The sequence below is a fragment of the Pelophylax lessonae genome (assembly GCF_965119305.1).
Source record: "Pelophylax lessonae genome assembly, chromosome: 5".
Lineage (NCBI taxonomy): Eukaryota > Metazoa > Chordata > Amphibia > Anura > Ranidae > Pelophylax > Pelophylax lessonae.
Window position 1 is genome coordinate 87,058,111 of NC_138772.1, and position 25,127 is coordinate 87,083,237.

General features: G+C 40.6%; 1 protein-coding gene across 1 annotated transcript in view; it reads right to left on the reverse strand.

The window, feature by feature from the left end:
• Positions 1–2,412: 2,412 nt before the first annotated feature.
• LOC309556435 (integrin beta-1-A-like) overlaps positions 2,413–25,127 on the reverse strand; it is a gene marked incomplete at its 3' end in the record, with an annotated part of 58,780 nt that continues 36,065 nt past the window's right edge. Inside the window, exons 12-15 of the mRNA XM_082258897.1 lie at positions 17,648–17,870; positions 15,961–16,199; positions 15,700–15,866; positions 2,413–2,568 (exon numbers count right to left, since the gene is read on the reverse strand). Coding sequence (XP_082115023.1) covers positions 2,413–2,568; positions 15,700–15,866; positions 15,961–16,199; positions 17,648–17,870 — 785 coding nt within the window. The remainder of the gene's footprint in view (positions 2,569–15,699; positions 15,867–15,960; positions 16,200–17,647; positions 17,871–25,127) is intronic.

Consider the following 25,127-nt stretch of genomic DNA (forward strand, 5'->3'; position numbering starts at 1 on the left):
CCCACAGAGCCCCCTTACATAGAGCCCCCCCACACAGAGCCCCCCTTACATTTGTTTTATAAACTGAGGCAAGAGAGAATGCTTACTTACCCCAGTATGAAGGCTCAGGCTGTCTGTAGCTTTTCTTCTTCTGTTTAAACTTTCCGCCCACACATCCCTGGGGAATGTGGGCAGGGCAGACCCAGGAGGAGAAGGGGCTGGAGGAGGAGGAGCTGACAATCTCTCTCCTCTGTCGTCCCTGCAGAGAGGAGGAGGGGATCTGTCAGCGGCGGCGGCTCTGAGGCTGAGCTGTGTGAGATACACAGCTCAGCCCTGCAGCGGTAGGAGACAGAGGCACAGCCGCACAGCGAGAGGTAAGCAGCCGCCGCTTACCTCCCGCTGTGCGGACTGATCATCAACCGGCCGCAGAGTAAATGACTGCGAGCTGTGATGGCCGCATGGCGCCCCTGTTGCCCATGGCACCCTGTGCGGTCGCACAGCTCGCACACCCCAAAGGCCGGCCCTGTTTAGCATACAAGGTAAATTTAAATAAAAGTATATTAACCCACCATTCCTAGACCTGTTAACTCATTTTATAACCCCCCCCCCCCCAAGCTGCTTATTTAGCTGAGCCATGGCCCAGGCTGTGGCCAAGATATGCAGTGACCATAGTAGAGATAGCAGTTGTTTGGGATTTGTTTTAAATATCTTGTTAAATAAGTAAGCTGTGGAAGGAGTTATTGTACAAAATAGGTTAGGAGGTCTAAGAAGGGAGGCCAGTGTATGTTTACTGTAAGTTTACTTGTAAGCAGGTTGGTGGTTATTGAGATAGCTGCTGCCCCAGCCAGTAGGGAAAGGGTTAAGCTAATTTCCCACAATTTTTGCTGAGCTCTGCCTCTCTCTCTGTGCTGTTAATAAAAGGGGGAGGGCTCTGTCCAGACACACACAGTCTGCATGGGAAGGGACAAAGACAAGACACCGCATGTAATCTCCAACCACTACACAGAGCTTCTGCAACTCCCAAGGAGAGCCTCACCTGCCTATAGGAACCTTCCACATGTAGAGGGATTGCTGGGACCTGCAGTCCACCCTGAAGAACATGATGGACTCAATCAATTATGGATTCTTTCCTGTACAGGTACGCTGCCACAAGCCTGAGTCAGGGACTAGGGACATTAGAGAAAGACTGTGCACTTTGTTTTGGAATTGTTCTACTGATGGCACATAGTAGTCTACAGCTTGGGTCAGTTGAAACACATTCAGGTATGAAGACAGCAGTACTAGAGTTAATGCGGTACAGAAAACAGCAAGTGGTTACCAAAAGTAATGAAGGTTTAGCAAGCAAACAAACAAACAAACAAAGGGCGCACCGGCCTAGTGCATTACCCTTCATAAAGCTTTATTAATTACAGATATAAAATGTCTACTCACAAACAAGTGATGTAAACCAGCATGTCAGATTCAAATGACGGAGTCCATAGTTATAGAGTCCACAGTCTTTGTTGGAAAAACGTGGCCATCAGAGCGTTGCTCTGATGAAGAGGCTAAGCCTCAAAACGCGTTAGCCATTATTCCAACAAAGACTGTTCCATTACTGGGAGTGAGGTAGTGGGTATATGCTGGACAGGTGGATTGGGTATCGGCTCAGTGTGTAACTTCTAAATGCAATAAGTGACAGTAGTGATGTACATTAACATGAAGAGAGTTAACTAGAGTTCAAGTGTACACCCATCTTTGGGTTAGAGGTCTGCCTTAAGGTTAAGTTATGCTTGAAAACGACCTCACTCTGTTCCAGGAAATTGGTGAGCACGGCACAAGTAAAAGGTACCCCATGTGAAAGGCAATGACTCAATCCAAATCGCCCTTCTTGTAGCCCAGAAGAACCTACCTTGGAGTAGGCCTGCAATGTAACCTACAGTTGGCGCCCAATGAGCAGGGGAACATGGAGGAAGTGTGACCCACCTACCATATATATTTATCCTTTACACCAAACCTGTCATATACAATACATGCTGAAAATGTGAACTACCCATCTTGCTAAGCCCCTGGCTCCATTATTGTGTCAGTGACCCTGCCGTTGCCCTTAAATTCTGGCATCAATTCCAATGGAGTTGGAATTTGCCATTTACAAAAGGCATGCACCAGGATCATTTATGCTATCTATTAATCTGGAAATGTTTTGCTACAGCTCTCATTTGCACTTCAATTCATATATTATATACATGTCTTTCAAACTCTATTGGCTAGTCTGTAAATTCCAACTCCAATTTTCCCAGTGAAGCAGAAGTGTAATACTTAAAACTACAACCCAAAAACAAAAAAAACTTTGCATTTTAAATTTTTAATAACCATGCTTACTTAGATAGAACATTAGTATATAATTGTAGGCAGTACAAGTCTAAAGAATACAGTATGAATATGTGCAAAACATTTTTAGTGCCAGGAACAGAGTATGAGTGCAGTGTGCAAAACAGAATTGTCTGCAGAAAGTTCTTTCACACCAAACACAAAAGTCATCACCATTCGTTTTCCCTTATATTTAGGATTCACCACTGTTGTTACTGCACTCTTGTAGATGGGGTTTTCACCCTGGAAAGAGATTGAAAAAAAAGCATTAAGGCAAGGCCTTAGTGTATTATGCACATTTTGGTAATAAAACAGTAAATTCAGAGGTAAGCAGATATAATCAAACCATTCCCAATGAAAAAAAAAAAAACACAAAATAGATAATTATGGCGTTATAAGGCAGCCAAACACAAAACTACACACAGTGTATCATCTTTCCATACTGTGACACCAATAGGAAACCAAACACAAAGCTTCACCAAACTCCAAAACAGTTCTTGAATGGGATGCAAACAACTTCATCAAGTGTAATATTTCTTATATCTAACAGGTGTTTAAAGCTGAAATCGAGGAATTGCAGCATTTTCTTCTCAAGCGCTGCCATCTTAGGTGTGGGCAGCTGAAGCCAGCGCGTCCTCTTCTGCCTCCTCTTCGGTGACGGAGTCCCAGAATGCCCTGCACCATGTGTTTAGACACAGCAGGAGTCGGGCTGGAGGAGGAGAGGTGCCGATTGCGGCCTCTCTTCCCCGATCGTCAGGGAAACTGTGAGAAGACCCGCCTGCTTATGTAAACAAAGCAGGTGGGTCTTGTCAGTGACAGACAGGAAGAGATCACCTTTCCTTCAGTGGTCCACCAGCATTTTCTTCTGTGTGCTGGTTTTTGCCTATTTTCATTGACCGGCACAGGATGACATTACTTCTGTGCATATACAGGAGACTGCCATTCTGGCACACAGGGGTTGGGACAGCCATTGTAAGCTAAGCTGTGCATGCACAATTTACATGCAGGGGGACACCATGAACAGGCAAGTAAGTGTATTTTATTGCAGAATAGAAATGGCATGTCTCTTCTGCAATAAAAAACCTTCCTGCTCGCAGTGAACAACAGCAGAATTTTAGTTCTGCTTTAAAACTTTCATACAAGACAAAACCAGAAAAATTCCCAGCTCAACTCACCAACCAGTTTGCTTACCAACCAAATTAACCTGCCTAACAGTATGTATTATTACCTGCAGTCCTAACTCCTGTAAATCTATGAGAGTCCACAGTGGAAGCACATGCATTCTAATGGATAGATATGGGGCAGATGGGCCTGGAGGTATCCCAACCCTCCTTAAAGCCACAAGGACACAATGGATGCCCATAGCACAATGGCAGCAAAGGCATCCCGTGAATGCATGTGCTTCCACTGTGGAGACTCTCATAGATTTACAGGAGTTAGGACTGCAGGTAATACAGGGTGTCGTGAAGTGGCCCTGCAGCTTACGCATGCGTTTGCAAATGTTTTCTAACTAAACCCCTGTTTTTAACGCATACTGTTCAGTTACTTTGTTAGGTTAGGTAAGCAAACTGGTTGGTGAGTTGAGCTGGGAATTTTTCTGGTTTTGTCTTGCATGCGTTTCCCTTCCATGTGCTCCTTACTGTGAAGGCCAGTTATAGGCGAGGACAGGGGCCATTTTTCTTTAAACATTTCATAAACTGGCATTTTCTAAAAGTGCTGCAACTCCTGGAGTTTTCCTTTAAAAGAAATTGACTGATCATGACCACAGGCAGTTCATATAGAAATAAGAACAATATAGTGAGAAATTATGCTTCTTGTATACTCTGTAACACATGTGTCAAACACAAGGCTGTGGGCAGAATCCAGCCTGCCAGGTCATTTCATGTGGCCCTCACACCCAGGACTTTCTTTTTAGCTGGAACCTGGCGGGACTCTGTTCACTCTGCACACATGAGCACCCCTGAACACTACACCCTGTACATAGGGCACCCCTGGAACTGCAGTTTGTACATAGGGCACTCCTGAACCCTGTATTTGGTATATAGCACACCCTTGAACTCTGTACTATGTACAGTATGTAGCACATCCCTGAACTCTGCACTCTGTGCATAGAGCACCCCTGAAACTGCACTCTGTACATAGTACACCCCTGAACTTTGCACATAGCGCATCCCTAAGCTCCGCACATAACACACTCCTTATATTTACTATCCCTTTAAGATCCTCCCACCATTCCATGCGGTTTGGGGAGGGGGGTGTGGTTGAGTTCCTGCAGTTATTCTCTGAGAAGAGTAAAGGAAAAAGCCCGCGATAAATTTATATAGTCTTAGAGATACAACCGGCTCTTTGTGGGCAACCATAATGCTGATGCAGCTCATGATGAAATGGAGTTTGACACCACCGCTCTTTACTGTGGTCAGCAAATACATTTAATACTATTCAAAACATGGATTCTTTTATTTCAGCTATAATGCTGCCAGGGGTCCTTATGCATGTAGGGCTCACCCCAGAAGACGCTGCTTGACGCGTTGGGGCCCCCTGTTACTGTGACCATGGCTCTGCAAACAGCACCGCACACACTGACACATCAGGCTGAAGGGGATATTTATTGTGGATGTCTAGATATACGATCCAATGACTTAAGGTGTATACTCATCCAGAATACCAAAGTAGATGGTTAGACAATAGCAGGAGGTAAATTACAAGCAGATAAACAACAGAGGAAAAGGACAGTAAGCCAGGATAAACAATCGAACACACTGCATTGATGATTACACCTGGGCAGGACTGTAAGCACACTGATAGGTATAAAACATAACCCCTTCTGCGCTCTTCTCTGGATAACCCTAACTGAGGGGGAAGATATAAAACACTGTCAGTTCAGTAGTCAGTAGTAGGCTACCCTATTCTTTCTGCTGGCCAGCTCGTTGGAGCTCAAAACTTTGTTAATGCATGCGGGTAGTGTTCCATTAAGAACTGACACAAGCAATAATACAGTGTTCCTTTACGGGCAACTCTGTCCCTCTGTTACATTTGTAGTACATTTGTAGTGCACGGTTGGCCAATGGCCTCTCACCATTTCTCTGTCAGCACCAAGTGTCCCTTAGCTAAACAGTAGGCTCCCCAGAATCCAGGGTTCACCGCACTGCTGCGGAATGGTGACTGATCTGTCTTTACAGCTCTCAGTTACCACCGTCCCCTTGTTGCATCTGCTTTGCAAAATTTTGCCTCTCCTCTCTCCCCAGGTGCAGCAGGTATGTCTCAGTCTCTCTGCAGAATGCCCCCTTCCTCTTTTCAGGCCAGCAAAGACTTAAAAACCACCCCCTTCCTCAAGTGGGAGTTGAAGTCCAAGAACAAACTATAATATAGGTTAAGTCTCTTTTGTCTTGTACACAAGAGACTTGTAGCCAGGTCTAAGTAGTAGCTCCTCTCTCTGCCAGAATTGCAGACTGTGGCTTCATGCAGTTGCAGCAACATTTAAAACACAAACCAGGAAAATACTTTCTAATAAAAAGATAACTTTTCCAAAGAAATCCTGGCAGCAATAAGCCTGTGTCCAACTAGTGATTCTGTTGCTGGAGACAAATTGCCAGTGACAGAATAAATAAATACTTCTGTGACATTACCAATGTTGCCAACCATCCTTAAATTTAGGATGGTTTGCAAAAAGAGCACTTTTCTGCTGTTCATAAATGTCCATGAACATCAGAAAAGTGCCTGTAAATAATGTCCTTGTGGGCACATTCGCAGTCCAGAGCCAGTCAATGAGAGAACTGTTGGACCCGACCTTGGATCGGGCAGCAGGATGTGGCTTTAAATCACACATCCCACTGCACAAATAGAGGTCAAGCTCAGCAGTTTACTAATTGGCTGTCTCTGTAACTGCATATGCGCAGTTCAATGTCACCAACAAGGATTTTTTTTTACCGCCATCCGCAAAGTAGCTATGTGAAAGGGAGCACTCTGGAAGAGGAGGACATAAGGGGGCTAATATGGAAGAAGAGTACGTAAGGGAGATAATCTAGTTGAGGAGGATGTAAGGGGGCTAATAAGGAAGAGGAGGATGTAAGGGGGCTAATCTGGAAGAGGAGAATGTAAGGGGGTGCACTGGAAGTGGAGGATGTAAGGGGGCACTCTGGAAGAGGAGGATGTAAGGGGGCACTCTAGAAGAGGAGGATGTTACGGGGCACTCTAGAAGAGGAGGATGTTACGGGGCACTCTAGAAGAGGAGGATGTTACGGGGCACTCTGGAAGAGGAGGATGTAAGGGGGCACTCTGGAAGAGGAGGATGTAAGGGGGCACTCTGGAAGAGGAGGAAGGGGCACTCTGGAAGAGAAGAATGTAAAGGGGCACTCTGGAAGAAAAGAACACTCTGGAAGAGGAGGATGTAAGGGGGCACTCTGGAAGAGTAGGTAATAAGGCATTAAGGGGTTCCCTCTGGAAGAAAATGTAAGGGGGCACTCTGGAAGAAAATGTGAAGGGGCACTCTGGAAGAGGATGTAAGAGGGCACTAACTTATGTGGCACTCTGGAGGAGGATATAAGGGGGCAATCTGGAGGTACTAATTTAGTACCACCCATGTCAGATCAGTTTTATACAGGAACACTTCACACTGCAGTTTCCAGCACACAATGACAGTGTTAAGAGGCAGGACAAAGAGCATGCATGAAGGAAGCAGAAAAAGGAAAGAAAAAAAAAAGGAAATACAAACTAGGAATTAGAGAGCGGCTTAATGTCCCTAGTTTCAGGTCTTTATAGTATTAATAGTAGGCCTGTAAATAGAATTCTCTTGCTAGTTTTTGGTTTAAAGCATCTTAAAAGGCTAGCACCTACCAGAAATGAGAGATATTCCAGTCCAGTTGTAAGCACTCTACCCTGCCAATCCCATGTACAGGTCCTTTTCAAAAAATTAGCATATTGTGATAAAGTTCATTATTTTCTGTAATGTACTGATAAACATTAGACTTTCATATATTTTAGATTCATTACACACAACTGAAGTAGTGCAAGCCTTTTATTGTTTTAATATTGATGATTTTGAATTTACAGCTCATGAAAACCCAAAATTCTTATCTCAAAAAATTAGCATATTTCATCCGACCAATAAAAGAAAAGTGTTTTTAATACAAAAAAGTCAACCTTCAAATAATTATGTTCAGTTATGCACTCAATACTTGGTCGGGAATCCTTTTGCAGAAATGACTGCTTCAATGCGGCGTGGCATGGAGGCAATCAGCCTGTGGCACTGCTGAGGTGTTATGGAGGCCCAGGATGCTTCGATAGCGGCCTTGAGCTCATCCAGAGTGTTGGGTCTTGCGTCTCTCAACTTTCTCTTCACAACATCCCACAGATGCTCTATGGGGTTCAGGTCAGGAGAGTTGGCAGGCCAATTGAGCACAGTAATACCATGGTCAGTAAACTATTTACCAGTGGTTTTGGCACTGTGAGCAGGTGCCAGGTCGTGCTGAAAAATGAAATCTTCATCTCCATAAAGCTTTTCAGCAGATGGAAGCATGAAGTGCTCCAAAATCTCCTGATAGCTAGCTGCATTGACCCTGCCCTTGATAAAACACAGTGGACCAACACCAGCAGCTGACATGGCACCCCAGACCATCACTGACTGTGGGTACTTGACACTGGACTTCAGGCATTTTGGCATTTCCCTCTCCCCAGTCTTCCCCCAGACTCTGGCACCTTGATTTCCGAATGACATGCAAAATTTGCTTTCATCCGAAAAAAGTACTTTGGACCACTGAGCAACAGTCCAGTGCTGCTTCTCTGTAGCCCAGGTCAGGCGCTTCTGCCGCTGTTTCTGGTTCAAAAGTGTCTTGACCTGGGGAATGCGGCACCTGTAGCCCATTTCCTGCACACGCCTGTACACGGTGGCTCTAGATGTTTCTACTCCAGACTCAGTCCACTGCTTCCGCAGGTCCCCCAAGGTCTGGAATCTGTCCTTCTCCACAATCTTCCTCAGGATCCGGTCACCTCTTCTCGTTGTGTAGCGTTTTCTGCCACACTTTTTCCTTCCCACAGACTTCCCACTGAGGTGCCTTGATACAGCACTCTGGGAACAGCCTATTCGTTCAGAAATTTCTTTCTGTGTCTTACCCTCTTGCTTGAGGGTGTCAATGATGGCCTTCTGGACAGCAGTCAGGTCGGCAGTCTTACCCATGATTGCGGTTTTGAGTAATGAACCAGGCTGGGAGTTTTTAAAAGCCTCAGGAATCTTTTGCAGGTGTTTAGAGTTAATAAGTTGATTCAGATGATTAGGTTAATAGCTCGTTTAGAGAACCTTTTCATGATATGCTAATTTTTTGAGATAGGAATTTTGGGTTTTCATGAGCTGTATGCCAAAATCATCAATATTAAAACAATAAAAGGCTTGCACTACTTCAGTTGTGTGTAATGAATCTAAAATATATGAAAGTCTAATGTTTATCAGTAAATTACAGAAAATAATGAACTTTATCACAATATGCTAATTTTTTTAAAAGGACCTGTATAGGAACAAACAAACAACTACAGAAGCTCAGCGCAAATGTCCTGGGAACGATAGATTGGGATCTCCTCCAGTTTTCAGCAGCATTGCCTAGAGGTAAGTAAGCTATATTTTGCTTCTTATTAACTATATCACAAGTTTATTAATAGACCATTCCACCAAAAGTGCATTTTTGGGAGAGTACTGGTTGGTTTAACAACTGACTGGCTTACACATAAGCCACTTTGTAGCAGCTATTGAATTGCTCTCCCTAGCTTTTTATTACCAGGAAAAATTGAACGGCACTCAATGAAGCCCACCATTACAACTCCAGAGATGTATAACTCAGGTACTGAGTGATGTACAGTTGAAGTTTCCCACAGGAAATCCAGCTTCATTAGATGCATATTATCCAATGTAGGGGCTAGTTACATAATTAGGTTACAAAAAGACACAAGTCTTATTGGTTCTAGTTGAACCAATAAAAATATCCAGAGGAAGGCAAAAAAAAACTAAAAAAAAAACAATAAAGCATGATCCAGTTTGCCCATGCAGGGGAAAAATGCCTTCCTCATCCCCCAGGAGACAATTGGATCAACTACCCCTGGTGTCATTATCTATAAATTTTAGTATCCTGGAATATTTTGTGCACTTAGGAATGCATCCAGCTCTGTCTTTTATTTTTTTAATCAAACTTTTTTCCAAGATTTTTTCTTTACAAGTACAGAATAACACAGACACACACTGTCACACAAAATAAAAGAGCTAAAAAATAGAAAAATGTAAACAAAGTAGCAAAAAAAAAAACAGCACTAGGCCCACAAGTTACCATGAAATACATATCAATGTAGCACCTTTACCCCTATAACATACTTGGCAAACTAATAAATATCCCAAAAGTAACAATAAAAGCAACTTTCTCATTAAAGGGTAATAGACAGGCCCATTGTGTCTATCCAACTAGACCATATTGTAGTAAACCTATGTAGACTATTGCGAGAGAGGTACGTATGTTTCTCAAATAAAATATATTTATCGATTTGGGATTTCCATTCATCTACTGATGACGGAGTAGAGGATACCCATCGTGAAGAAACAATTATGTTATGTAACAGTCTTATTCCAAAATGGTTTAATTAAATTTCTTTCCTCAAAATTCTACAAACAATACCCCGTAATGGCAGTGTGAAAGACGTTTGTTTGAAGTCTTTGCATTTTTATTAAAAATAAAAAAGTGAAAAAAAATCACATGCACATAAGTAATTACAATCTTTGCTCAACACTTTGTTGAAGCCCCTTTGGTATCAATTATAGCCTCAAGTATTTTTGAGTATGATGCTATAAGCTTGGCACACCTATTTTTGGGCAGTTTCTCACATTCTTCTTTGCAGGACCTCTCAAGCTCAGGTTGGATGGGGAGCGTCAGTGCACAGCAATTTTCAGATCTCTCCAGAGATTTTCAATCGGGTTCAAGTATTGGCTCTGGCTGGGCCACTCAAGGACATTCACTGAGTTCTCCCATAGCCACTTCCTTGTTATCTTGGCTGTGTGCTTAGGGTTGTTGTCCTGTTGGAAGATGAACCTTTGCCCCAATCTTAGGTCCAGAGTACTCTGGAGCAGGTTTTCATCAAATATGTTTCACTACATTGCTGCATTCACCATTCCCTCGATCCTGACTAGTCTCCCTGTTCCTGCTGCTGAAAACATCTCCACAGCATGATGCTGCCATCATAATGCTTCACTGTAGAGATGGTATTGGCCAGGTGATGAGTGGTGCCTGGTTTCCTCCAGACATGATAACTTTTGCGCAAACCAATCATACTTTTGCGCAAATCAATCAGTCGCTTATTGCGATTTTTTTTTTACCAAAAAATATGTAGCAGAATACAAATTGGCCTAAAAGGATGAAAAATTTTCATTTTTAAATTTTTTGGGAATGTTATATAGCAGAATGTGAAAAATGTTTTTTTTTTTTTTTTTCAGAATTGTCACTCTTTACACCACAACAAATAAAAATCGCATAGGTGATCAAATATCACCAAAAGAAAGCTCTATTTGTGGAAAAAACACATCAATTTTATTTCAGGACAACGTCGCACGGCCGCGCAATTTTCTGTTAAAATAATGCAGTGCTGAATCGCAAACAAATGGCCTGGTCATTAAGGGGGGGCAAATCCTTCCGGTCCAGAAGTGGTTAAAGACAACATTTCCCCCAGTCTAAACCTTGGAGAGCAGCCCTCAGGCTTGTAAAATTTGCTTTTAAAAATAAATGTTTTTATCTTTCTAGTATGAGCTTATTATTTATGGCTTACATTAAATTAAATTAAGGTTGCTGTTACCCAGATGTTTTTTAATATATCATTATATCATTATTATAAGCAGCACAATTTTTGAGAAGAAAATTTGTGGTGTTGGTGCCAACGAAAACCCACGCAAAGGAAGTGATAAATAAGTGTATGAGAATATATAAAAAATATATTGAATAGAAAGTGCAGGATTAACTCCTTAATAGGAGCCGCAACAAGCATGTGAATGCGTGAAATATGAAAGAAGTTAAATATTACTAAATAAAAGTTGCGCTCAACTAAAAAACACTTGTGCAAAATAAGGACCTTACAATCAAGGCAAAAATAAGGTGCATATTATAATGCATAAATAAATAATTAACAGAAATTGGATAAATTCTGCACAATCGTATGCTTATGATGAGGTGAACTAAACATATATAGTGCCAATTAAAAAATGTAATAAATAAATAGTCCGTAGTAATAATAAATGTCCAATGGAAATGGTAAATATGATGATGGCAATAATAACAGCACTTGATAGGTTGTAAACACCTCCACCAAATACACAGGAACACCCGGTGTGCACTCAAGGCTTACCGGATGGAGTGGACCACTTAAGTTACAGGGGGTCAGTAAAGGCAGACTCAGGACACCAAAGGTATAAACACCCGATACCAGGACAGGCAACACTTCCAATATACTTCAAACAGGTCCTCCTTGAAACTCACTAAGGCTGGGGATGGACTCCCATAAAACATACCCAGGAAAGGAACAAGAGGACATTCAAAAGGTGTAATTTAATAGTAGTAAATGATATGCACTTACATGGTACAGGCTTACAAAGGGCATATCATAAACACAACCGCGGTCTCCAGGTATGGAACGCCGCTTCCGCGTTCCACCTGCGTTCCACCTGCGTTCCACCGGGTGTTCCTGTGTATTTGGTGGAGGTGTTTACAACCTATCAAGTGCTGTTATTATTGCCATCATCTTATTTACCATTTCCATAGGACATTTATTATTACTACGGACTATTTATTTATTTACTTATTTAATTGGCACTATATATGTTTAGTTCACCTCATCATAAGCATATGATTGTACAGAATTTATCCAATTTCTGTTAATTATTTATTTATGCATTATAATATGCACCTTATTTTTGCCTTGATTGTAAGGTCCTTATTTTGCACAAGTGTTTTTTAGTTGAGCGCAACTTTTATTTAGTAATTTTTGAGAAGCACAGGTCTAACAGCATAGTTTCAAGCAAGGGCTTCGATAAACTACCATAAAATTGTCTTGTAATAGATTTTTACATTTCTGCCCTTTTACTGTTCGATGCGTGCCATTACTATAGTCAATTTCAGGGAAGTTGAAATCCCCCAATATTATCACCATTGCACCATATCTATGCAAAGAGCTGAGTCTCCACCATATCATTTAGTATTCTTCTCATCACCTTCTCATCGCAGTCTGTTTCTGATTTTTCTCATACAAAACTCGTACAGAAACAGTACACATTAAACGAAAATCGCTTGTTCTGTTCACGTACGAGAAACATTTTGGAGTTTGTCCCTTAGGAAATTTTTGTTTGCAAAGTCTGAATCAGTTATCAAAAGCTGTGTACACACTATGAAAATCGAAAGATTGGGTCTAGTATGGAATTTTAATTCCGATTTTCTCATAGTGTGCACCCCCCTTAATACTGCTTGACCTGTAACAAACTCCAATAACGATCTTTGATGTATGTAGGTTTTGTTCCACTAAAAAGAAACAGACATTGCCACCTTTTTGTATTAACCTGTCTCTTCGAAAGAGAGTATAGCCACTAATAATAATTGCCCAATCATGTGCAGAATGAAGCCAAGATTCAGCAATACCAATTAAATCATAGTTCTCTTACTGCACCAGAGTTTTCAACTCCCCTACTTTGCTTGGCAGACTTCTGTCATTGGTGAACAAACACTTTAATTTATTGTCACATTTTGCATTTGTGTTTACATATCTTTTTTAGTAGTACAAACAATACCATAATTGTCAGTGGTTGTTTCAAACATGGGAAACTCCTTATCACTTGCCATAACCCTCTTCCTATCTTTCCCTATTCCACCCTTCATTAGTGTCTGACCTCTGACTAACTTATCTGCCCCATTATTTTCTAATTCTCCCTCCCCCTCTCAATCCTAGTTTAAATACTCCTTGAGCCTTCCCATAAACCTTTTCCCAAGCACATCTCCCATTTGGGTGTAAACCATTATTAGCATATAGGATGTGCCCCAATGAAAAGTCAGCCCAGTGCTCTAGAAATCCAGATCCTTCCCTCTTACTACAGGTCTTTGTCATGCATAAAGTTCTTTAAAGCGGAGTTCCGGCCTCAAACTCGACACAATCGATTTTGTGCCATCTGCTTGCTGAGTGTAACCTGAAAAACAATTGGATAGTCCAGATTTTTTATTTTTTTTTTTACTTACCTTGATTCAGAAGAAAATATACTCACCTTTCTTCCACTTCCTCCCTCTGTGGCCGCGGCCCACCCCATCACTTCCTGTCCTGCAATGCGTCCTGGGAGCTCTTTCTCAACATTCCCAGAAGGCAATGGGCAGTGACGCTCCTCTCATCGCGTCATTTGCAAAAAGGAAATGACGCGATGATATAGAAACCGATCTCATAGTACTGCGCATGCGTGAGATTTCGCGCCGCATTCTGTATACACAATGAGCTCAAACCAGGAAGAAGGGAAGACATCTATACACTGCGGCTTCGTATAACCCCAGCAAAGATGGCCGCGCTCAGCAAAGGATTTTAAAAGTAAGAATTTCTGATAAATCAAAACATATAAAACTATTATCTACGGTATTAGCGGATATATTAAGGGCTAAGGATCACTATTTGGGCAGTATTTTTATCAAAAAAACTCTGCTTTATGCTTCCCCTGCCTTTCCTGTATTGCTCATGGCACAGGCAATATTCCAGACAATATAGCCTTGAAGATCCTTCCCTTCAACTTGCAGCCTAGTTCTTTAACCACTTCAGCTACGGAAGATTTTATCCTCTTCTTGACCAGGGCATTATGTACCCAAATTACATTTTTATAATTTTTTTCACACAAATAGAGCTTTCTTTTGGTGGTATTTGATCACCACTGGGATTTCAATTTATTTTGCGATATAAATGAAAAAGGAGATAACATTTTGAAAAAAATTATATTTTCTACTTTCTGTTATAAAACATGTAGAATAAAACCAATTTTCATCATACATGTAAGCCAAAATGTATTCTGCTACATGTCTTTGGTAAAAAAAAAAAAAAAAGAATCCCAATAAGAGTATATTAATTGGTTTGCGTTAAATTTATAGCATCTAAAAACTATGGTATATACTGTATTTGAAAATTGATCAATCCTGAAGTGCTGATCTAATTTCTGAAGACCCTAAAGTGCTAGGACAGTACAAATTGCTCCCAAATTATTCCTTTTTGAAAAGTAGACAGTCTGAAGCATTTAGTAAGCGGCATGGCCATTTTTTTTGAAATTGTCATTTTTTTTTTGTCATAATTATTTTTTATATGAAGGAAGATTTTTTTTAAACATTTTATTCATTTTTTAAATTTTGTTTTTATTTATTATTATTTTTTACATTCTTTCATCAGAGTAGTTCAGTGTCACCATAGTAACACTATACTACTCTGAGGGAGTAATCAGGGATTATTATTATTTTTTTATACTTTGTTTGCTGTTACAATAAAGATCATTACATTTACCTGCTAGATGGGCTGCTCTGCTGGCTGTTAGGAATAGCAGTGACATCTCAACATCTTCACCCAACTTATCAAAATTGTCAGGGTGCCCAAACACAAGACTGACCTTCCTTTTCTGTGAGCCCCTACCACTCCCTCTAACTACATTAACCCATCTTCCTACCTGATCATCCTAACTTAGCCCTCCACCCTCCACATCCAATCCAATAGCCATCTGCTAAGTGAGAAGAAGATTATTTTTTAAGGCTTTTCATTCAACTCAGTGTTGCTTTTGCTCCTCCAGATCTCTATGTGAGCTTTCAGAATGACAACCTGCTTACATCTGTCACAACTGTATTCATCATGGAGCTGCGCACACACATAAAAATGAGCATCTGTGGTTCATGACAGGAAGAGATAAATTAATTTTCAGTAGTAAAGTTTTCTTCACCTCTAGTGATTTCAAAGCCTAGATGAAGTCAGTGTGCTCATCAGAAAAATCACACACATCCCCAGTATACTCACCAGAGAACTGTACACACACAGTATGGTTCCATACATATCCCCAGTGTCCTCACTAGAAAATGACACACAATTATAGTTCCACACACATTCATATAGTGCTCCCAACCTAGAAAAGGAACTCAAAAACATAGGAAAGGACCCACTGTGACTGCACTAGAACACTTACATGAAATGTGAACAGATTGCCCCATCACACTGGAGGCATTTCTCTTAGAAGGCTCAACATTGTCTGTGCTAAATCATTAAAGTGTGACCAGGGAGAGTTGTCAGTTGGAAAACTGTTGGCAATATCCAACAGTGCCGTACAATAGCAACATCCCTTTTCCCCCCACAGCATTAAATACTTACAGCATCCCATATGGCATTCATTTTCTCTTTTTCAAATTTGGCAAACTCTCTTCTGTCGTGAATAATCATAAGAAGCTTCCATAAAAGCAACAATGCCAATCCAATAAGTACAATTGCAGTCACCACACCAGCAACGATGGGAACTATTTCAGGGCCACTGGGACAGTCTAGAACAGGAAATCAGTAGATGCATCCTCATTAGTTGCTAACTTAATATGGGAATGCTGGGGAACAATAATATCTCTGCTAAGGCTACATTACCTGGCTCTCTCACAACATGCACATAAACCTCAAAGTTAGCATTTACAGAGTAGGTATAGTAGAACCAGCAATCGTCTTCATCCTTCTCTTTGCACACTTTGAGTGTGAGAGTGTCGTTCTGTTCTGGCTTAGGTAACTCGTCTTGGCTGTCCACCATAGTAAGGTTGAAAAGTGTACAGTTGGTATCACACCCTTCTTGTGTCTCTCCTTTATGGAACGCTCTGCATTGAACACATTTCCTGGTTAAACAAAAAGAGAAGGAAAAAAAGGAGGCATTAGCAAAAAGCACTGTTAAATAGACAAGCTATGTTAAAACAACACATAAAGAGAAGGAAAAAAGAAAGATATGCTAGTGGATAAAAGACCAGAATTTGGCTGTCATTCTATGGTGTGTACAAAGGATCAGTGTTCAAATGTGGATGATGAAGACGCACTTGTATAACCCCCCATCAAACTGGGGAAGTCCTCCTTTGTTCCCCTGTCACATCTGACTTAGAGGCATGACTTTGCAGTTCTAAAATCTAGGTTCTCCACTTTAAATAGAACATTGTGAAGCCAAAATGTATCTATAGGGAACTTAACAACGTGGTGAAATCAGAAGCTGCATAAGTACAGCTACAAAACTTTGGTGTCATAGTCAACAGTGGAGGTGAAAGCAACAGAGAAGTAGGTGACTGCAGGTGGAGAAGTTGCTACCAAAAAGACTTAAGCCAGTCAAGAATGGTTTAAATCTTGGCCAGTTCACCAGGAACTGGCCGAGATTTGAACCATGTATGGGCAGCCTCAATGCACCCAAGTTGATCGATCAATCAACTTGGGTACAACCAGCTTGTTAGATTTTTACATATGATTATTGCTAGTAGCTGTAATAGCCGCTAGCAATAATCACTGTGTTCTCCCGGCAGGAACAGCTTCATCCGCCCCCTGCCGGGAGAACACAATTGCTCCACAGGAGGGATTCCCCCATTAACACTGACTGTGTTGATGGGGGAATCAAGGGGTTTTCTTTCCTGCAACCCATGTTTTCAGGAAAGAAAAACACTCCATCTTTGGCCAGCCTTAGCTGGTGTTATTTACAGGATTCATGCAGCGTAAAGCCTAGTACACACAGGCCGAATATTGGGTGGCATCGGCCGGTTCAATAGAAACCAGCCGCTGGGTTGAAGGAAAAAATACTCACAGTGTGTACCAGGCCTAACAATGGTTTAGCTGAACTAAATTAATTTTCATATTTCCTGTAAGGGCCAGTTCACACCACATGCAGTCCAGTACGTTTTTTTTCTGCATCAAAAACGCATTGAAAGTAGGTTATGTGGTTTCCAATGGCATAGTTCTCCCCAGTGCTTGCAGTTCCAGTGCATTCCAGTTCCAGAAAAAAAAAAGAACATGCTGCATTTTTCCTCCACTGGACTGTACTGGAACGTTGTAAAACGCATAAAAAATGCACTGGAACGCACCAGAACACAACAAAAACACACTGGAACACACATGTCCTTATTTAAGGTTAAGAAAAAAGAGGATGAAAAAATTCACTGGGCTGCATAAAAAAAAGCATAAAAAAAGCATCCAAAACGCACTGGAATGCATAAAAAACATGCATGCAAAAAGCATCTTGAATGTATCTGGACTGCGTTTCTATGGTGTGAACTGGCCCTAAAGGAGAAATGTGTTCCTTTTTAATACTCACTTGTGATCCGCACAAACATCAAGACTGGTCTGGAATATCTCACACTTCTGTCCATAGAATCTGTGGTCTGAACATTTGCACCTTCCACAGTGACATTCTCCTCTTCCATTACAAAGCTCAGTATTAGATGTCATGCATGTTGAGTTGTTTAATGTGCAATCACAAGCACTACCATTAAAATTAGGGAAACATATGCATAATCTGCATGTGCAGACTCCATTATCTGTAATAAAAGACATGTTTTAAGAATCCAGTTTGAAAGCTGACACACATAACTGCCAGAAGTGCCATTTTGTAATTAGCAAACACCTTTCCTTTAAGTCTGCAACCACCTGATTGTTACTGCTTGTTCACAAGAATTCACTTTTCCAAAGTGCAAAATGGCAGTTTGCCTCATCAACTGGCTGGCAATTAGCAACATCTTTGAGAAACAGCATGCTCATAAAGGAATAGGATTCCCTGGAGCATGAGCATGAAAGCATAATACCTCTTAATGCTGGCAGGTATCAGTTTGGTGGCAAGGCAACTCTAAAGTATTTATTCATAAACAGAGGGGTTGGACTTACAGTATGTCACTCAATAGTTTTAAACAAAAGGATTTTACAGTAAGAACAAAAATCCCATTTTCCTTCTCGTCCACTGAGGGATGTAGAGGTCTTTAACATTCGGGATGGCCAAAAACAGCACAACTGAGGAGTAGGCATCACAGCAAACAAAAGTAAAAGGTCCAAGAAAAAAACCCTAACAGAACTGGGGGTTAACTGCAGCTCAAGCCTAAAGGGCCTTGTGCCTAAAGCTGGCATCAGATCAGGCTGAAATGTTGACCTGATAGAACTTAGAGAATGTGTGAACCAAGAAACAGTTGCTCAATGCTGAAAAGCCCAAGAAGTACTCACAGAGTGTGCCTTGACAGGTAAGGCTGGCCATACATGATCCAATTTTCTTACAATTTTCTGTCCAATTTTCTTGAAATTTACCTTCAAGTATGTAGTACAAAGGCCTGCCTAATTAGATACAAGTGAATGTGTTGTTTAGCTTTGACCTCACATTATGTGGTTTGTGGTAGATCTAACAGAAAATTGTACAACAAAAGTTGAACATGTATGGCCAGCTTAAGGATGGAACCCAATCTGTGAGACAAAAGGATTGGATCATGGTCTATCTGAGCAATCTAGAGATGGTTTAACAAGAAGTTGGTGCACTCTTTCAGGATTCATGTAGGACAGTGATGGCTAACCTTGGCACCCCAGATGTTTTGGAACTACATTTGCCATGATGCTTAACTACACTGAAGAGTGCATAAGCATCATGGGAAATGAAGTTCCAAAACATCTGGGGTGCCAAGGTTCACCATCACTGATCTAGGATGATGGAGAGGAAATACATCTCACAGAAGCAGTGGCAGAGATATAGGCCTCAACACCACCTTGTGTCTGTGTCAAAGAATAAAGTGTTTCTTGCAGGATAAAGCTGCCAATTTGAACGCTTGCATTACATAGGGGATGGCTACAAGAAAAACCGCCTTGTGATTGAAAGGGCAGACAGGAATGTCTAATGGGTTAACACCAGAAGTTTCTGAAGTGCAGAGTGAACCAGATTCAGATCCCACAGAGTCACAGGAGAAACAGACAGGAGGTTTTATATGACAGACAAACTGAACAAAGGTCTTAACCTCTATGGCCGTTTGATTATGTCAGTATTTTTGAATGTCAAAGCAGTACATTGTTTTGCATGGAAAGCTGTTGTTTTATATTGTAGGCCTGTAATTCTTAGGAATAAAACAGTAAAAGTGAATAAAGATTATTAATAAGTTAATTATTAAAATAAATTAATAAATAATACATTATTAATAAAAAATTATTAATAAAAATAAAAGGACTAAAACAGTAAAAGTGCAGGCAGGGCACTGGACAAAGCACTAGGGACAAAACTGAGGTGAAATGGTTTGATACAGAAATGTAATCCTAACAGATTACAATGTATCATGTCATGTTTTGTGTCCTTTTTTAAATTTCCCGCCCGGTTCTGCCACCGTGCGCCACGAGGCTCGCAGGGAAGGGAACCCGGAAGACGGATGCCGGTGTTCTATTAGAATACCGCTACCTATCAGAAGTGACGTTCGGAAACAAAAACATTTTGCGTATGCGCCATGCGTTCCAACATGGCCACTATGCGTTCCAAAAGCTTTCCTTATGTGACAGAACACGAAGCAGCTGCGGACATCTTCTTACACCCAGTCTTGAATTTTAGATTTATTTTACCAGTAAACTGACCTTATAGACTAAATAAAAGTATTATATTTCTATTATTATAGAAATATAGTAAATATAGCGAGAAACCTGCAGGTAGAAGGTGGCGACATCCATCTTGGTACACCCCGCACTGCTAAGCGACAAATTGATTATATAGTGAAATAAACTATTTCACTCGGTCACGGTGAAATAGTCTATTTCAGTATATAAGATGAGTTTACTGCTAAAATCAGTCTGAAATTCAATGGGTCTAAGAATTTCACTGCTGCTTTGTATTCTGTCTCATGAAAAGCTATTGGAAAGCATAGTGCACGTGTTGGAACGCATGTAAGCTTTCTCATCCGAACGTCGTTTCCGGTTGGAGAATCTGATAGGTAGCGGTATTCTTATAGAACAACGGCATCGACCGGGGGGGCATCGGGGATCCTAGGGACAAGGTAAGTTTCACTACAGGGTAATCCCGAGTGTGGCTCGGGGTTACAGCTTTTGGTACTGAAAATTAACCCCGAGCCACACTCAGGATTACTGCCAGGGAGGTTAATCAAGCAGTGAGAGGTCAATATTCTATGAAACAGAATAGAAAGGGCAACAATCTGACCCTTGGTAGTACTGAGAACCAAACACTGGTACAAACCCAGCTGCAGGAAGGAGAGAATTCATCCCACAGAAAAATGGTGGGGTTGGAAGTCCAGAGACTCGATTCAGTCTACCTGAAGTATGCCTTCTATGTCTAATGATAGACCTTGCATGAATTAGAATTCCTAGGTTTTAGCAGTGCAGAAAACACAAACTTAGAGATACCCCAATCACTCAGGACCTGGGCTTCAACAGTCATACCATTAAAGCTAGTGAACTTTAGGCAGGATGGCAAATAAATCCTGGGATGAAGATCCTGTTCATCTGGCAGAAACCATGGAGCATCTGCTAGATGTCTTACGAATATGCCTACCACATCGGCTTGGGCCAGTCTGGATCAATGAAGAGTACTGGAATCTCCCAATATTGATTTGGGAAGAGGATTTAGGATAGTAAAAGCATATGATAAAGGTGTATTGATTGCACAGAGCCACCAGAGCATCTACTGATTCTGCTAGATCATTCCTGTAATTGGAGGCAAACCTTTACAGTTTGTTGTTGAATCTGAAGGCCAGGAGGTCAACGTCCAGTATCTCTCACCTGTGACACATGTCTAGGAATATCTGTGTGTGTAGGAAGTCGGGACCACTGCTTCAGGTCCAAGCACTTAGGAAATATGCCTGCCAATTGTCTACCACTGGAATGACAAGGCTGGAATGAAAGTTCTGCCAAGGACAGGATCTGATCTACCTCTCTTGCAAGACTTCTGGCACATTGCTTATAATTTATGTTGTCTGGATGGGATGACCCTCCAGTAGGATAGTCCCACTCTGCAGTGACAGCCAAATTTCTCAAAGTTCAGCAAGATGAGACTGACAACCCCTGCAACCCCCATATCCAGAATCAGACATGTTGTGAAGGCATGACCAAAAGGCAATGTATAGGCTCAATGTAACAGGCAAGACCTCAGGTACTCACAAAACCCAGAAACCTAGTAGCAGGTGAAGGTCAGTTGGCCAGAGGTGTCCACAATTAAAGTTACTATAGGCGAGCAGCAGCAACAGGAAAGATCGAAGTTCCACATGGCTCTCTGCAAGCAGGAGCAGTAGTGGGAAAATGCTCACAGGAGAAAGACAAGGGGATTTATATGACAGACACACTGAACTAGGGACCATCGCTGCCCCGGAGGTGTGTGAACCGGCTCCATTGGGAGCTTCTGGTCACACCTTCCTGTCATGCGAATTGGATGCGGGGAAATACTCATTATATCTCTAATATACAAAAATATTGTTTAAAAATATTTGTGCAAATATGTGCAAAAAAAAAAACTGTGTGTATATATATATATATATATAATCGACATGAAGTTCATAATTGTTAAAAATTTAAACATTAGTGGTTAAAAAAGTCAAAAGAAAAGTCCAATAAAGAGATAAATATCTGTATCAGCCAATCTTCAACCAAAAGTGTGCGCCGAGAAACATCCTGTGTGCTGCTTTCACCAATCACCCCAAACTGACTCACCAGATGGAGTGACTGGTAAGATTTTAAACCAGCTATTAGGCCTTTTTTTATAGAGTATATCCAGTATGCAGGATCATGATCCACTTTAAACGGTCATCCTCAGACAGGCAATCACATATATCAGGCATATCAGGCATCATTTGTTGAATGCGAGTTTAACCTTTACTGAATAAAAGTCAATATGTTTTACGGAATCACGCTATGTGGATTCTTTCCTCCTAATTTATGACACATCCCTGCCTGATATATGTGATACTGCATACTGGATATACTCTATAGAAAAAGCAAGGCCTAATACCTGGTTTATAATCAGTTTTGGGTGTTTGGTGGAAGCAGCACACAGGGTGTTTCTCGGCGCACACCTTTGGTGAGGGATTAGCTGATACAGATATTTATTTCTTTGCACTTTTTTGCGCTTTATTGGACTTTTTCTTGGGATTTTTTTAACCACTGATGTTTTAATTTTTAACAATTATGAACTTTATGTCAATTGAATTTTTCACTTATATGAATTGTTGATAGTTTGTCACATATATGAATCATTGATGGTTTACACGTTTTTTTTCTTTTGCACATATTTGCACAAATTTTTTTAAACAATATTTTTGTATTTTAGAGATATAATGAGGATTTAATACAAATACTTTTAGTATAATTCACTCATTATAGTCACAATAATTTGGGCAATATATAATTTCTAGAGCACTAAATAATAAGAGGATTTTTGCGCTGATTTTTTTCCTTTTTTTACCCTGTTGCTGCATTTGCAGTTAATTAGCAGCAATTATACTGCTCAATAGCTTAATAACATACATAGCCACAGTTTCTTCTGGCGCCAGATCAAAAACTTTCACATTTAATCTTCTTATAGCCTAGGCCATCTTTATGTAGAGCAACAATTCTTTTTTTCAGATCCTCAGAGAGTTCTTTGCCATGAGGTGTCATGTGGAACTTCCAGTGACCAGTATGAGAGTGAGAGCGATAACACCAAATTTAACACACCTGCTCCCCCATTCACAACTGGGACCTTGTAACACTAATGAGTCACATGACACCAGAGAGGAAAAATTGCTAATTAAGCCCAATTTGGACATTTTCACTTAGGGGTATACTCACTTTTGTTGCCAACAGTTTGAACATTACTGGCTGTGTGTTGAGTATTTATGAGGAGACAGCAAATGTACACTGTTATACAAGCTGCACACTCACTACTTTACATTGTAGCCAAGTGTAATTTCTTCAGTGTTGTCACATTAAAAGATATAATAACATTTTTACAAAGATGTGGAGGGTGTACTTTCTTTTGTGAGATAGTGTATATGTCAATACATGTGAATACAAATTAAATAGTGCACAAATACGAATATTGAAATTCATAAAGACGTTCACTATCAGGTGCTCCTTATTGTATGAATAATCTAACGTACAACAATGTTTCAAATATAAAATAAGTCCCAGAGAGATTCCTGTGATATTCACACTTGAGACCTTGTAACACTAACGAGTCACATGACACCAGGGAGGGAAAATGGCTAATTGGGCCCAATTTGGACCTTTTAACTTAGGGGTGTACTCACGTTTGTTGCTAGCAGTTTAGACATTATTTACTGTGTGTTGGGTTATTTTGAGGGGACAGCAAATTTACACTGTTATACAAGCTGTACACTCACTACTTTACATTGTAGCAAAGTGTAATTTCTTCAGTGTTGTCACATAAAAAAGATATAATAAAATATTTACAAAAATGTGAGGGGTGTACTCACTTTTGTGGGATACTGTATATAACTGTGGATGACATTGAGAGAGGACCCCCAGGATCATCATAGAGTCCATATACACCAAAGAGATCTGATGGTTGGAAGGATAAACAGAGGACCCCTAGAGGCGAGTGCATGGTAAAGTATTACCGGATTTCAGATATCACTACATGCTTATCGAAAGCTGTAACAAGGTGAGAGGCTAGTGTCTGTATGGACATTCATAGGTAATGGTGAAGAGATGCACCATTAATATAAAAAAAGGTCAGTTTCTTCCAGTGAACTAGTCACTCAACGTTTAAGTTAATATTCATTACTCTGAACATTTATGTGCCAGTTGAAACTATTTGTATTTACTATTGTAATAGGCACAATAGCATACATTTTGAATCATTTTTTTCTCCCTGTAGATTTGCACACTGTACAATATTTACTTCAAGATATGCCTCATTCATTTCTGCTGGATTTGCAGGATACATGAGTTTGTAGATTTGCACATTTTTGTATCTAATAATTTTAAATATTTTGTTGACCTTGCAGGATTTACACAGCATATTGCACGTTTTATTTGGCAGAGCAGCACTTATTCACTTTATTTTCACATACGGATGGCATTGGTTACAGAAGGGTTTCTAAACTTCTGAATGTTCCAGTGAGCACTGTTGGGGCCATAATCCGGAAGTGGAAAGAACATCAGTTTACCATAAACCAGCCACGACCAGGTGCTCCTTGCAAGATATCTGATAGAGAAGTGAAAAGAATTATCAAAAGAGTTGTGCAAGAGCCCAGGACCACTTGTGGTGAGCTTCAGACAGACCTGGAAATAGCAGGTATAATTGTTTCAAAGAAAACAATAAGTAATGCAGTCAACCGCCATGTCCTGTTTACACGCTCACCATGCAAGACTCCATTGCTGAAGAAAAAGCATTTAAAGTTTGCTGCACAACATTTAGACAAGCCTGTTAAATAATGGGAGAATATAGTCTGGTCAGTTGAGACCAAAATTAAACTCTTTGGATGGCATAATACACACCACCATGTTTGGAGGTCAGATTGCACTGCACACCACCCCAAAAACACTATACCAGCAGTGAAGTTTGGAGGTGTTTTTCAGCATAGCGTACTTGCAAACTCCATGTCATTGAAGTAAGGATGAATGGAAAAATGTATAAAGATATTCTTGATAAAAATCTGCTGCCATCTCCCAGGATGATGAAGATGAAACGTGGGTGGACATTTCAGCAAGACAATGATCCCAAACACAAAGCCAAGGAAACTCTCATTTGGTTTCAAAGAAAGAAAATAAAGCTGCTAAAATGACCCAGCCTGACTTGAATCCAATATGAAAACTATGGAAAGAACTACAGATCA